At 33.6% G+C, this 16013-nt stretch overlaps 1 protein-coding gene across 1 annotated transcript in view; it reads left to right on the top strand.

Moving 5' to 3' along the window:
• Positions 1-16013, top strand: part of CCDC7 (coiled-coil domain containing 7) — a 291607-nt gene that overhangs the window by 212946 nt on the left and 62648 nt on the right. Inside the window, exons 28-29 of the mRNA XM_060161178.1 lie at positions 1195-1311; positions 5000-5107. Of these exons, the coding sequence (XP_060017161.1) occupies positions 1195-1311; positions 5000-5107 (225 nt within the window). The remainder of the gene's footprint in view (positions 1-1194; positions 1312-4999; positions 5108-16013) is intronic.

Genomic DNA, 16013 nt, shown 5'->3' with positions numbered 1-16013 from the left:
TTTCTCTGATAATTAATATTGTTGATCATCTTTTCACATATTTGTTGGCCATTTGGTTGTCTTATTTATTTATTTATTTAAATTAATTTATTTATTTCAATTTATTTTATTTTTGGTTGCATTGGGTCTTCATTGCTGCACATAGGCTTTCTCTAGTTTCAGCGAGTGGGGGCTACTCTTCGTTGCAGTGCACGGGCTTCTCATTGCAGTGGCTTCTGTTGCAGAGCATGGGCTGTAGGTGCACGGGCTTAAGTAGTTGTGGCATGTGGGCTCAATAGTTGTGGCTCGTGGACTCTAGAGTGCAGGCTCAGTAGTTGTGGCCCATGGGCTTAGTTGCTCAGGGCATGTGGGATCTTCCTGGACCAGGGATCGAACCTGTGTCCCCTGCATTGGCACACAGATTCTTAACCACTACCTCACCAGGGAAGTCCAGTTGTCTTTTTTAGAAAAATAACTTGTTAGTTCTCTGCCGATTTTTCAGTTGGATTGTTTGGTTTTTTGTTATTAGGCTGTATGAATTCTTTATATATTTTAGATATTAACCCTTTATCTGATACATGGTTTCCAAAATTTTCTCCCATTCCAAAGATTGCCTTTTCACTATATTAATTGTTTCTTTTACTGTGCAGAAGGTTTTAACTTTGATGTAGTCCCATTTGTTGAGTTTTTCTTTTGTTGTTTGCGCTTTTGGTGTTATATATTAAAAAAAAAAAATCATTCCCAACACCAGTGTCAAGGAGCTTCTTCCCTACATTTTCTTCTATAGTTTCATCATAATTTCTGCTCCATATATTTATCATACCAACTTTACCAGAACTAGGTAATTGTTAAAATGATAATGATTCACATTCTGGTTTTGTTTATAATTTTAATAAGAATATTTTTTGGTGCTTCACCATAAATCAAGGTGTTATCTGTTGGATTGAGACAGAAATATATTCTATATTAAGAGAGTAATGTCTAGGAGTAAATCTATAGTTCTAATTTTTCACAAAGTTTTATCAAGAGTAGATATTGAAATCTATTAAGTGAACTTCTGACATTTATTGAGTAATCATTTTTCTCTTCTCACTTGATGTAAGAATATCTTCCTAACCTCTAGACATTATAATCTTCTTGGAATTAGGCCGCAGTATGTGGTTTTCAGTAGTGTTTCTGTATTTAGTTTACTGAAAGTTTTCTTCATCTTGGTAGATCAAGATGCGAATGAACTCTCAGATGAGAATTTTATACTTGAAGATCTAGTACTAGCTAAAGGATACAAGGATAAAATTCAAACAAGTGGAGTTTATGAGTCTCAAAAATTGAGAGGTATGAATGATATTGATAAACATATTTTAAAAGTCATCATAAAATATTTGACAATTTAAAAATATATTTTAAATGTGCATCAATTAGTTTATGTTTTATAGTTGAATTTTTTCCTTAGGTTAGATATTTTAGAATACAATTTAACAAAAATTGGAATTCTGCAGAACTAATAAATGCTGTAATGATATTAGCACCCCCCATTCCTTCTTGTAGTCTTTAATATTCTCATTATTATACTGTATTTCTTAAATTTATTGAGCAAGAAACCCTGCCTTTCTCTTTTTATGGAGCAGTGTTTCATTGAGAACAAGTTTAGGACATGCTTTTCTAGGAATCTCATGGAGCTATTACAGTTATTTCATTTTTAAAAGTATGACTTATATCCAGCATTCACATTTCAATTCTTATCAAGTACATTATCTGCTAAAAATATTTGTTATTATCCAGTAGACCTATTCTTTATATTGTTATATGGTTTCAAGAAGAGAAAAGGAACATTTGTTTTTTATCTACTGGATCTTACTCTTGATATCATTATATATTTTCTACTGTAGTTCTTTGATATTAGTGTATTTTTTGTTGTATATTTTAAATAAATTTATCTGTTTATTTTTTCTGTTTGCTTAAAAAATGGATTTGAGGAAAAATGGACATTATTAGAAAGATTGGAAAATTTTTATTTGGATTTTTGACTTAGTGTAACAGAAGATTTGGTTTATCTTTGTGCTTCTTAATTGGAAGATTGGGATTGACATATCTACACTATTGGTACTATGTATAAAATAGATAACTAATGAGAACATACTGTGTAGCACAGAAAGCTCTACTTAATGCACTGTGGTGACCTAAATCGAAAGGAAATCCAAAAACGAGGGGATATATGTATATGTATAACTGATTAATTTTGCTATACAGTAGAAACTAACACATTGTAAAGCAACTATACTCCAATAAAAATTAATTTAAAAAAAGAATATTTTCAAGTGAAAGAGAACCAAATAAAACCTAGGTGTTTTAGGTTGTTTCTGTTACTTTTAATTTATTTTGAAATACAGAAAGGTATGATAAGAGTTAATGTAATGAACACTTGTGTGTCTGTTTCCCAGTTTAATGAATATAATATACATTAAATATTGAAGTCCGACCCTCTCTATTCCTCTCAGATTATTGCCTCCTTCTTTTCTGAATTTGATGTTTATCATTACCATATATATTTCTTTATACTTTTGTTAGGTATGTTTTCATCTGTAAAGGATTTATGCTATTGTTTTGTTTGTAGTATGCTGTATGCTTTCTTAAGCAACTTGCTTTTTTGGTTCAAGATCACTGTTGATAATTCTAGTCCTTATTCATTTATTTTTATTGCTGTATATTGACCTGGTTTATGAATATATTATAATTAATTTGCCCATTCTCCTGTGGATGAATATTTGTGTTGTTTCCATTAGGAGATGCCTATCTTCTTATGAGAGGTAATGGTAGGGGTAGTGTTTAAAAGTACGGATGCTGAAAATAGACTGCCTGTCTTTGGTGCCTACCTCTGTCTCTTACTAACTGTGTAAGCTAGTTAATCTCTCCATGTTTCAGTTTCTTCATCTGAAAAATAGGGCTAGTAATAGTATGTACCTCACAAAATAATTGTGGGAATTATGTGAAATACTTTAAAATAATGGATGCCTGAGAACCACCAGATGGTACTGAACCCTGTATATACTGTGTCTTTTCCTGTGTTTCCTGTCCATAATTTATTTGATGGTCAATAGGTCATTATTAGTATAATAAGGGTTACTATAGCATAAGCACTGCAATACTATGGCACTCAATCTGATAACCAAGATAGCTACTAAGTGTCTAATGGGCAGGATATACAGCATGGATACGCTGGACAAAGGGATGATTCATGTCCCAGGCAGGACAGAGCAGGACAGTGTGAGAGTTCATTACCCTACTCAGAACAACACGCAATTTGAAACTTATTAATTGTTTATTTCTGGAATTTTCTGTTTAACATTTTTGGACCAGGGTTGACCACGGAAACTGCAGATAAGGGGGGACTACTGTATTTTTGACTTTGTGAAAGAAATAGAAAATTCCATTTTTATGTGCTATAGCATAGGATTTAATCCTTTAAGATTTATGAAGAATTCTACCCATGAAAATATTTGTTCTTGGCAGTTTTCAAAAGTGATTAATTTAATTGCACATTTTAATTTTTAATTGTTCTTTCCATTTTTTTCCTGGCATATCTTGTTTTTTTTTCTTCTTTTGAAAGTACCAATGTAATCTAGATTTTAAATCTTATTTCTGTTCCTAGATGATAGAGATATATTGGTGGATAAATGATGATGTTTTCCAAAGAAATATAACCAGTTATTGGCTTTCAAATCCCACCCACATGTTAGAATTAATCCTTTCCCAAGTTAGGTAATTCTCTTGGGTCAATAATTGATGATTTGTTTTATCCTACGAACATGCTTAAAACTTTTTAATTACTTGCAGATATTTTAAAATCTTGGAGTTCTTGTAACTAACTACCTTTCTAGGTTCTCTTGCGAATTTAGATGACCCAGGAACCTCAGACCTACATTTGTAACAATCAATGGGAGTAATAACTTTATATAAGATATGTACAGGCATACCTCAGAGATATTGTGGGTTTGGTCCAGACCTCTGCAATAAAGTGAATATCACAATAAATTGAGTCACACAAATTTTTCGTTTTCCAGTATATAGAGAAGTTATGTTTACACTATACTGTAGTCTATTAAGTGTACAGTAGCATTATGTCTAAAAAAATGTACATACCTTAATTTAAAAATACCTTATTGCTAAAAACTGCTAACGATCATCTGAGTCTTCAGCGAATTGTAATCTTTTTGCAATAGTAACATCAAATATCACTGATCACAGATCACCATAACAAATATAATAAAAATGAAAACATTTGAAGTATTGCCAGAACTACCAAAATGTGACACAGAGACATGAAGTAAGCAAATGCTGTTAAAAAAACAATGGCACTGAAATATAAAGCAGAAACTAACACACCATTGTAAAGCAATTATACGCCAATAAAAAAAAATGGCACTGATAGATTTGCTCCATGCACAGTTGCCACATACCTTCAATTTGTGAAAAACGCAGTATCTGCAAAGGGCAGTAAAAGTGAAGCACAATGAAATGAGGTATGCCTGTGCTCTCCATTTCATTTCTGCTATTCATGCCACTCCAAACATCATCAGGTTTATTTCACTCATACTACATTCTCAATCTCAGTAGACATTTCAGTTTACTAGCTAGAGTGTAGGTTTTAGAGTCTAAAGGAACAAAATTCATTTCAAACTTTTGTGCTTAATAACTATGTGACCTTCCAAAATATGCATAATCTCTCTAAGCTCTATTTTCCTCATCTGTTAAATGAGAATAAAAATACCTACTTCCTAGAATTCTTATTAAATGAGATAATATTTGAAAAGTACAGATATAATAATATCTGGCAACTAGTAGCTAGTAAAGTTTTAAAAATTTTTAGACATATTTGTATTTAATTGAATAAGCAGTATGTTAAATTGTTAATTAAACAAGATTAAATAAGTATACGGTAAATCGCTCTTATTAACTTTATAATTTTACCCCAACAAAATGTTAGTTTTAAATCAACTAATCTGGCAATCTATTATTATTACAGTTAAAAATGAAGCAGCCTCAGAACATCCAGATACAGCAGAAAATCTTCCAGCAGTGAATCCATCAGTTAATGACCTAATATTTCAATTAGGTTTAAACAAAGTGGTAGGTAAGTAGAGATTTATAATGTTTGGGCACAGTAGAACACTTACTAAGAGTTACAGTATTTCAACTGTGTAGTACAGTTATTAAAAGAAAACAAGAAATTCAAACATAGGACAACCTTTCTCAATTTAATACAGTTGGCCCTCTGTATCCATGGGTTTCACATCTACAGATTCACTTGACCACAGATCAAAAATATTCTGAAAAGAAATTTTCAGAAAGTTCCAAAAAGCAAAACTTGGATTTTCCATGCACTGGCAACTATCTACATAGCATTTATGGGTATTTATGTAGCATTTACATTGTATTAGGTATTATAAGTAACCTAGAGATGATTTAAAGTATACAGGAGAATGTGCATAGGTTATAGGAAAACATTACACTGTTTTATACAAGAGACTTGAGCATCTTCAGGTTTTGGCATCCACAGGGGATCCTGAGACTAATCCCCTGCAGATACCGAGGGACAACTGTAATAATTTCATTATTTTATTAACCAATCAATATATCAATTAATATGTATCTTTTTTTTTTTTTTTTTTTTAAGTGGTACATGGGCCTCTCACTGTTGTGGCCTCTCCCGTTGCGGAGCACAGGCTCCGGACACGCAGGCTCAGCGGCCATGGCTCATGGGCCTAGCCGCTCCGCTGCATGTGGAATCTTCCTGGACCAGGGCACAAACCCGTGTCCCCTGCATCGGCAGGCAGACTCTCAACCATTGCACCACCAGGGAAGCCCAATTAATATGTATTTTAAAAGAATTTATCATGTGCTCATTACTCCACCAAACAAACATTAATTAGGTAATGCTTAAGAGTTTATCTGCTCATAAAAAATATATGTATAGGCTTTTCCCTACATTATGAATTTTCATGACGTAGACTAGATGCTATATTATCAGTTCCTCAGAGAACACAATTTTCGTTACTTATATCATCTTTTATGATAACAAGACAATGAAAAAATGGAATTATCACTAGATAGGCAATATGGCTGCTTTGTGATCTTCTTATCACAAAGTTGGCAAATTTCTAATAGTTAAAAAACCTGTGCTAGGGAATTCCCTGGTGGCCTAGTGATTAGGATTCAGGGCTTTCATTGCCATGGCCTGGGTTCAGTCCCTGTTCAGAGAACTGAAATCCCACAAGCCATGCAGCACGGCCAAAAAAACCTATGTTAAAGCTGATGTGGCCAAAGGACTAAGTACTTAAGTACTTTGCAATAAGATAAATTTAAGTGTTCTGTAGCAGCTTTCAAACAAGCACTTTAAAGCAGATGTCAGCAAAATGGCAGACTAGGAGGCCCTAAGCTCTTGCTCCCTGACAGAAACATTAAAAAAAAAAGAGGGCTTCCCTGGTGACGCAGTGGTTGAGAGTCCGCCTGCCGATGCAGGGGACATGGGTTCGTGCCCCGGTCCGGGAAGATCCCTCATGCCGCGGAGCAGCTGGGCCCGTGAGCCATGGCCGCTGAGCCTGCGCGTCTGGAGCCTGTGCTCCGCAACGGGAGAGGCCACAACAGTGAGAGGCCCGTGTACCGCAAAAAAACAAAAGAAAAGAAAAGAAAAGAAAAACAAAAAGCAGAAAGCCATCAGAACCAACTTTGTCAGAGCACTGGGAAACAGTGAAATGTTCACAGTAACCAAGAGAATGCACAATTAAGAAAAAGCCATCTTCAAACTGGTAAGAAAATTTTGTGGAGATGTGAAGCAGTGCCCAGCACAAAAAAAATCTACAAAGAATAGGAGCACTCCTAGCATCGAAGGGATTACCACTAGACCTGCTCTATAGAAAATGCTAAAGGAAATCCCTGAGGTTGACGTGAAAGGATGTTAGACAGTAGGTTGAAGTTGTATGAAGAAAGATCTACGGTATAGGTAAGTACATGGCAAATATAAAAGCCAGTATTATTGTAATTTTAGTTTGGAGCTCTACTTTTAATTTTATATAATAGTTTAAAGAAAAATAATTATAAGTCTATGTTATTGGGCACACAGTGTATAAAGATACGATTCATAACATCAGTATCAAAAAGAGAGGGATTGAGCTGTACAGGAGTACAGCTTTTGGATGTTATTGAAGTTAATTGGCATCAATTTAAACTAGATTTTTTATAACTTTACGATGTTATACATAATCCTCTTGGTAACCAAAAAGAAAATATCTGTAGAATATACACAAAGGAAATGAGAAAGGAAACAAAACTAGTCCCTTAAAAAAATCAATTGACAGACTTCGCTGGCCGTCCAGTGGTTAAGAATCTGTGCTTCCAATGCAGGGGGCATGGGTTTGATCGCTGGTTGGGGAACTAAGATCCCACATGCTGCATGACACAGCCAAAAAAAATAAATTGAACACAAAAGAAGGCAGTATTAGAGGAAATGAAGAACAAAAAAAAATAAGACATACAGAAAACAAATAGCAAAATGGCATAAATAAGTCCCTTAAATGTAAATGGATTTAACTTTCTAAACAAAAGGCAGAGATTGACAGAATGGATAAAAAAAAATATCCAACTATATGCTTTCCATAAGAGACTCACATTAGATCAACAAAATTGACAAAACTTTAACTAGACTGTTGAAGAAAAAAGAAAGAAGACTCACGCTATTAAATCAGAATAGAAATTGGGAACATTACTGCCAATTTTACAGGAATAAAAAACATTATATTTATTGAATAAGGAAAAAAAATCATTAAATCTCAATAAAACACTCTTCATAATATTTCCTTGTTTGACATTTGTATCTGTAAAAAATACAAAAGAATTTTAGCAATTTTATAGTAAAATATTTCCTCCAATACTGGGAATGAGATAAACGTGTGTTATCACTATTTCTACTCATTTTTGTACTGGCAACCATAGTTCTTACCAAAAAATAATAAAACTTGTAAGCATTCAAAGAAAGAAATAAAACTCATAAATTGCAGACGATGTAACTGTGCAGGTATGTAGTCTAAAAGAATCTGTAGTCTACAGATAAACTCTTAATCAACTGGATTTATTAAAATTACTGAATATAAAGTAAAAATGTATAAAACCCAGTTTTATTTCTATATACTAAGAACACAAAATTAGAAAATGAACATTTTTTAGGAATGATGAAATTTTGTATTAGCACCAAAACAAATAAAAAATCTAGGAATAATTATTTTTTAAAGATATGCAAGACTTCTGTCTTCCACTTTGTCTTCCACATGTAAAGAACTTGGAAGTCCTCACTTCTGCACTCCAAACCAATAAAAGCTGAAAAAACTGACAGTCAACAACTCTTCTTAGCCCTGTCAGAGAATTGAAGTCACAGGGCAAACTGCCACTCTCAATCTGTGGAGATAGATGAATACTGAAAATTACATACTCTTGGGAATAGAAACCAACACTGGAGCCAGCAATTAGGAGGAAAACTTAAGAATAATTGAATAATTGCCAGAAACTGAACATGAACTAGGTTGAGCAATAAAAAAATTCTAGGACACAGCCCTGGATATGCCATACACTTTCATGAAATTTGCCTCCAGGAGCCCTACCAGGTACCTTAGCTGAGTATCAGAAATAAAATCTACTCATGCTTTCAGCAAAGGGAGGAGAAAAGTAAACATTTGAAATACACCAATAGCATTCTTCTTAACAAAGGCCTGCCTTCAAGAAAAACTACTTTACTAGAACCTAACAGATGTGAGGTAAAGGAAATACCAAACTCCAGCCTCTTGGACTTTAAACATTGGGGAAGGGAGATATCCAAGTCCAGCCCTCTTTAACCTTTCTGTCTAAAGAATCTCGAAGAATCAAGAATCTAAAAGAATCAAGAATCTTGTTTCTGGGGGAAACAAGCTGAGAAGCAATTGTGAAAGTCACAGACCAGAGGAGACTGCCAATAAAAGACCGAGATCTAATCATAGGATTACAGAATGCTTTTCTACTCCCTCATACCTTACCACCACTTCACCAAGGCCCATGGATAATGGGTTACAGATGGAAAAACTGCAATTCTCAGCTTCCATTAAAGAAGTATTTTCTAGGGAAAGCCAAAGACAATAGGGGAGACCAAAAAAGGAAAATAAAGGAAATTTTAGCCTGTGACACCAGCTACAATAAAACAGAAAACACAGTCTAACTCGTCTCCAGTTGAACATAAAACATCATAACAAAACCGTATATACTTCAGTTCTTTTACCTGATATATCATGTCTAGCTTTAAACAAAAAATTATAAGGCATGATAAAAGCAAAACACACAGGCTGAAGACACAAAGCAAGCATCAAGACCAGATGCAGATGTGGCAGAAATCTTGGAATTTTCAAACTGGGAATTTAAAATAACTATAATACAATAAGGGCCCTAGTGAAAAAGTAGACTACATGAAAGGACATATACATAATGTATGCAGAGATTAAACCTCTAAGAAATAATCAAAATGAAATGTTATAAATCAAAAGCACTATAACAGAAATTAAGAATGCCTTTGATGGGCTCCATAGTAGACTGGAAACAGCCAAAGAAAGAAATCAGTGAACTTGAAGATATGGCAATAGAAACTTCCCAAACTGAAAGGCAAAGAGAAAAATAACGAAAAAAGTGGAACAGAGTATTTTAAAAACTGTCAAAAATCAAAGGTATGATTTCAGTGAGCCCAGACTCTTGCCTCTTCCCATACATAGAAAAGCGCTAAATTCCTTAACTTGGGTTATCTGGTTTTCTTTAATTAACAATAATCTTGAAGTTCAGACTACCTGCCCTTTGTTACAAAACTTCTATATAACCTAGCTCCCCACCTCACCTCCTTGGAGCAGTTCTCACAGGGTTACTTGAAATGCTGCCTCCCAGGCAGCCACTATGGAAAGCAGTATGAAGTTTCCTCAAAAAAGTTAAAAATAGAACTACCATATGGTCCAGCAGTCACACATGTGGGTATATATCTGAAGGAAATCAAATCACTCTCTTGAAGGGACATTTGTACACCCATGTTTATGATATATATACACATATATGTATGTATGTATATGTGTTATACACACACACACATGATCTAGCCATAAAAAAGAAGGAAATACTGCCCTTTGCAACAATATGGATGAAACTGGAGGGCATTTTGCTAACTGAAGTAAACCAGACAGAGAAAAACAAATGCTGTATGGTATCACTTTAAGTGAATCTAAAATAAGAGTCAAACTCATAGAAACAGAGAGGAGAATGGTCGTCACCAGGTCCTGGGGTGGTAGGTTAAATGGAGAGTGGTTGGTCAAAGGGTTCAAACTTTTAGTTATAAGATAAATAACTTCTGAAGATTTAATGTACAGCATGATGACTATATCCAGTAATACTGTGTTGTATACTTGATACTTTCTGAGAGTAGATCTTAAGCATTCTCATCAAAAAAAAAAAAAAAAGAGATAGTAACTATGTAAGGTCATGGATGTGCTAATTAACTGGATTGTGGGACTCATTTCACAATACATATGTATATCAAATCATCATGTTGTATACTTTAAATATATTACAGTTTTTTGTCAATTATACCTTATTAAAGCTGTAAAAAAATAAATACATGCACAAAGAGGCACGCACACGCACAGAAGGTAAAGGCTTAGAGAAAGATATACATGAGTAGCTATATTATTACCAAAGTAGACTTCAGAGCAAGGAAAATTACTAGGAATAAATACATGCATTAGGTACTGATAAAGGAATCAATTCTTCAAGAAGACGTAACATTCTTTAATGTGTTTATACCTAACAATAGTGTCTCAAAATACATGAGGCAAAAACTGATAGAACTACAAGGAGAAATAGACACATCCATTATTATAGTTGGAGACTTTAACACCCCTCTATCAAAAATGGACAGATCCAGCAAGCAAAAAATATCAGTAACAGCAGTTGAGTTCAACAACACCATCAATCAACTGGATCTAACTGATGTCTATTAGAATACGTCCTGCAACAACAGAAGGATACATATTGCTCTCAAATTCACATACTCTGCTCACAAAGATAGACCTCATTACAAAACAAATTATACCTTGAAGATTTTAAGAAATAGAAATCACAAAAATTATGCTCTCAGCCCACAATGGAATTAAACTAGAAATCAATCATAGAAAGATAGCTGGCAAATCCCATAATACTTGAAGATGAAACAATACACTTCTATAGCACATGTTCAAAGAAGTATCAAAAGAAATAAAAAATATTTTGAAGTAAGTGAAAATGAAAATACAACTAATAAAAATTTATGTGACACAGTGAAAGAAGTGCTTAAAAGGAAATTGTAACATTTGATGCATATATTGGACAATGAGAAAGATCAAAAATCAATTATCTAAGCTCCCTTAGTAAACTAGAAAAGGAATGGCAGAAAATATTTGATAAGATGGACTTGTTTAAAATTAATACTTATACTCTGTGAAAGACACTTTTAAGAGAACGAAAAGACATGCCACATATTGGGAGAAAATATTTACAAAACACATATCTTAAGAAGGACTTGCATTTGAAATATATTTTAAAAGATTGAATTCAACACTTAAAAAAGAACCCAATTTAAAAACTCTCAGAATATCTGAACAGACACCTTATCAAGGATGATGTGAAGATGGCTAAGTGTGTGAACTCATATGTCATTGGATAAGTGCAAATTAAAACAACAATCAGATACCTAATGAAACACACCTAGGAGAATGGCTAATCCAAAACACTGACAACACCAAATGCTGTCAAGAAAGTGGAGTACAGGAACTTTTGTTCATTCTTGTTGGGAATGCAAAATTCTATACCCACTTTGGAAGACAGTTTGCATTATTTTAAAGCTCAACGTACTCTAACCATACAATCCAACTGTTGTGCTCTTAGTATTTACCCAAATGAGTTAAGGTCTTACGTTCATGCAATAACCTGCATTAATGTTTACAGCAGCTTTATAACTGCCCCAAACTGGAAGCAAACAAGATGTTTTTCAGTAAGTGAATGCATAAACAATCTGTGGTACATCCATATAATGGTACATTATTCAACAATAAAAATAAATGGACTATCAAGCCAGGAGAAGACATGGCAGAAACTTAAATGCATATTGTTAGTGAAAGAAGCCAGTCTGAAAAAGCTGTGTAATTTCAACTGTATACCGCTCTGGAAAAGGTAAATCTATAGACAGTAAAAAGATCAGGAGTTCCCAGGGGTTCAGGGTGAAGGGGGATAAATGGTTGGAGCTCAGGGAATTCTTAATGTGCCAAAGCTATTTTGTAAGATACTGTAGTAGTAAACACTTGACATTATGCATTTATCAAAATGCATAATGTACATTTATGCATTTATCAAAATGCATAATTTACATTTATGCACATTATGCATAATGTACTGTACAAAATAAGAGTTATCTCTCATGTAAATCATGGGTGTTAATTATTAGTGATGTATCAGTATTGGATTATCATTTGTAACAAACGTATGATCTAATACAAGATGGTAATAATAGGGAAACTATACCAGTGGAAGCGAGTGCAGAACTCTCTGTAGTTTCTGCACAATTTCTCTGAACTCCTAAATTGCTCTAAAAAAACAAAGTCTATTAAAATGTTCAAAAAGATGTTCAAAGTCTCAACACAGCAAACTGCAAAACATTATTTAGAGAATTTTAAAGAACTAAATAAATGGAACTATATTCCAGGTTTATAGATTAGAAGACTCAATATTTTGAAGAACAAATTTCTTGAAAATCTATGTATTTAATGCAGTCAGTATCAAAATTTTAGCAATAATTTTTCTAAAAATTGACAAGGTAATTCTAAAATTTATATAGAAATGCATAGGGCCAAAGTAGGAAATATAATCTTGACAAAGAAGACTACAATTGAAGGATATAAAGTGCCTGGTATCAGGTATTATTATAAAAATACAATAATACAAGCAGTTTGCTACTGGTACAATGATAGATAAATAGACTTAAATGTATTGAAGACAAAATATGTAACAACAGTAAAAAAATTATTCTTTTCAAAATAATTCTATTCATATGCATATTATAAAATAATAGGCCTCCTAGAAAATGCTATAGGAAAATATGTTCCTGTCTTTGGACTAGATATTTTTTAAACAGGATACAATTGACACTAACTATAAATGTAAATGTTTTAAAACTGGATTTAATCTTCAGAATTGTATCCATTAAAATACACCATTAAGATATTTAAAAAGCAAATGACACTCACCATTGCAACAAAAAGAGTAAAATACTTAGGAATAAACCTACCTAAGGAGGTAAAAGATCTATACTCAGAAAACTATAAGACACTGATGAAAGAAATCAAAGATGACACAAACACATGGAGAGATATACTATGTTTGTGGATTGGAAGAATCAATATTGTGAAAATGACTATACTACCCAAAGCAATCTACAGATTCAGTGCAGTCCCTATCAAATTACCAATGGCAGTTTTTAAAGAACTGGAACAAAAAATCTTAAGATTTGTATGGAGACACAAAAAGCCCTGAATAGCAATCTTGAGGGGAAAAAAATGGAGCTGGAGGAATCAGACTCCCTGACTTCAGACAATACTACAGAGCTACAGTAATCAAGACAATATGGTACTGGCACAAAAACGGAAATACAGATCAATGGAACAGGATAGAAAGCCCCAGGGATAAACCCATGCACCTATGGTCAACTAATCTATGACAAAGGAGACAAAGATATACAATGGAGAAAAGACAGTCTCTTCAGTAAGTGGTGCTGGGAAGGTAGCTACATATAAAAGAATGAAATTAGAACACTCCTAGCACCATACACAAAAATAAACTCAAAATGGATTAAAGACCTAAATGTAAGACCGTACACTATAAAACTCTTAGAGGAAAACATAGGGGAAACACTCTTTGACATAAATCACAGCAAGATCTTTTTTGACCCACCTTCTAGAGTAATGGAAATGAAAACAAAAATAAGCAAATGGGACCTAATGAAACTTAAAAGCTTTTGCACAGCACAGGAAACTATAAGCAAGATGAAAAGACAGCCCTCAGAATGGGAGAAGATATTTGCAAACGAATCAACGGACAAAGGATTAATCTCCAAAATATATAAACAGCTCATGCAGCTCAATATTAAAAAATCAAACAACCCAATCAAGCAATAGGCAGAAGACCTAAATAGACATCTTTCTAAAGAAGACACAGATGGCCAAGAGGCACATAAGAAGCTTCTCAACATCACTAATTATTAGAGAAATGCAAATCAAAACTACAATAAGGTATCACCTCACACCGATTAGACTGGGCATCATCAGAAAATCTACAAACAACTCCTGGAGAGGGTGTGCACTGTTGGTGGGAACGTAAATTGATACAGCCACTATGGAGAACAGTATGAATGTTTCTTAAAAAACAAAAAGTAGAATTGCCATATGACCCAGCAATCCCACTACTGGGCATATACCCAGAGAAAACTGTAATTCAAAAACACACATGCACCCCAGTGTTCATTGCAGCACTATTTACAATAGCCAGGTCACACAGAAGCAACCTAAATGCCCATTGACAGATGAATGGATAAAGAAGATGGGGTACATAAATACAGTGGAATATCACTCAGCCATAAAAGGGAATGAAATTGGGTCATTTGTAGAGATGTGGATGGATCTAGAGACTGTCATACAGAGTGAAGTAAGTCAGAAAGAGGAAAACAAATATCATGTATTAATGCATATATGTGGAATCTAGAAAAATGGTGCAGATGAACCTGTTTGCGAGGCAGAAATAGATACAGATGTAGAGAACAAACATATGGACACCAAGGGGGGAAAGCAGGGGGGTGGAGGAATGAATTGGGAGATTGGGATTGACTAATATGTATAAAATAGGTAACTAATAAAAAGAAAAAGAATTGGCTGTTCTTCCACAATTCCACAAAGTAGAAACTCAGCAGGTAGTCTATGAAAGAGCTGCAGTAAAGGTTTAGCACAAAGGGAATTATTCTTTGTTGCTGTGGAGTTAAACTTTAGCCTTAAATTCCTGGTTTGTTAAAATAGTTTCAGTACTTAATTTTCAGGGCCATGATTGATCAGTATGTTCCCTTATAAACTGAGTTTTAGCTAGCCAGTCCCAATGCTGTAAAGAAAACATTAAAAATAAATCATTTCAACCGTTAAGAGAAAAAAAAAAGCAAATGACAGAGTAGGTTTGCAGCACAAACATCCAACAGAAAGCTTTCAACCAGATATTTAAAGAATTTCTAGCATAGAAATAAATTGAAAACCCAATAGAAAAGTGGTCAAAATCTTAAACATGTACTTCACCAAAGAAGATATCTAAATGACTAATAAACATTTGAAAATTATAGCCCTATTAGTAATCTAGAAAATTGGAGTTAAAATCATGAAGATACTATGACATACCATCATTGAGCCTAAATCAGAAAGAATGACAGAATCAAGTCATGATAATGTAGAGCAACTATTACAGAACTTTCAGAAACTACTGGTAGTAGTATAAACTGATACATGCACACACTGGAAAACTGTTATTTCTACTCCTTATTGGGAACTCCAATAAGATTTATGGCTGACTTTTCATCAGAAACTATGGAGAGCAAAAGGCAATAGGATGGCCTATTCAAAATGCAAAAGAAAAATAACTGTCAACCCAAAATTTTATATCCAGCGAAATTATCTCTCAAAAATAAAGGTGAAGTAAAGAGATTTTAAAACAAATAAAAAATTGAGAAAATTCATTGCTAGCAGATTCACTTTATGACTAGTACAAAGGAAATTCTTCAGGCTGAAAATTTGAATCCCCTAAAAAAGAGACTGGGTAAAAGTAATTCTGTAATTATAAAAGGTAGTATAAATACATATATGTAAAGAAATAAAGCAATAATTAAACAATAATTAAACAAATAATGTTAAGTTTTAAAAATGACT

Source organism: Lagenorhynchus albirostris, chromosome 1 (assembly GCF_949774975.1).
Source record: "Lagenorhynchus albirostris chromosome 1, mLagAlb1.1, whole genome shotgun sequence".
NCBI classification, from domain to species: Eukaryota; Metazoa; Chordata; class Mammalia; order Artiodactyla; family Delphinidae; genus Lagenorhynchus; species Lagenorhynchus albirostris.
The sequence above is the reverse complement of the archived record's forward strand: the minus strand, read 5'-3'. Positions and strand labels throughout refer to the sequence as shown.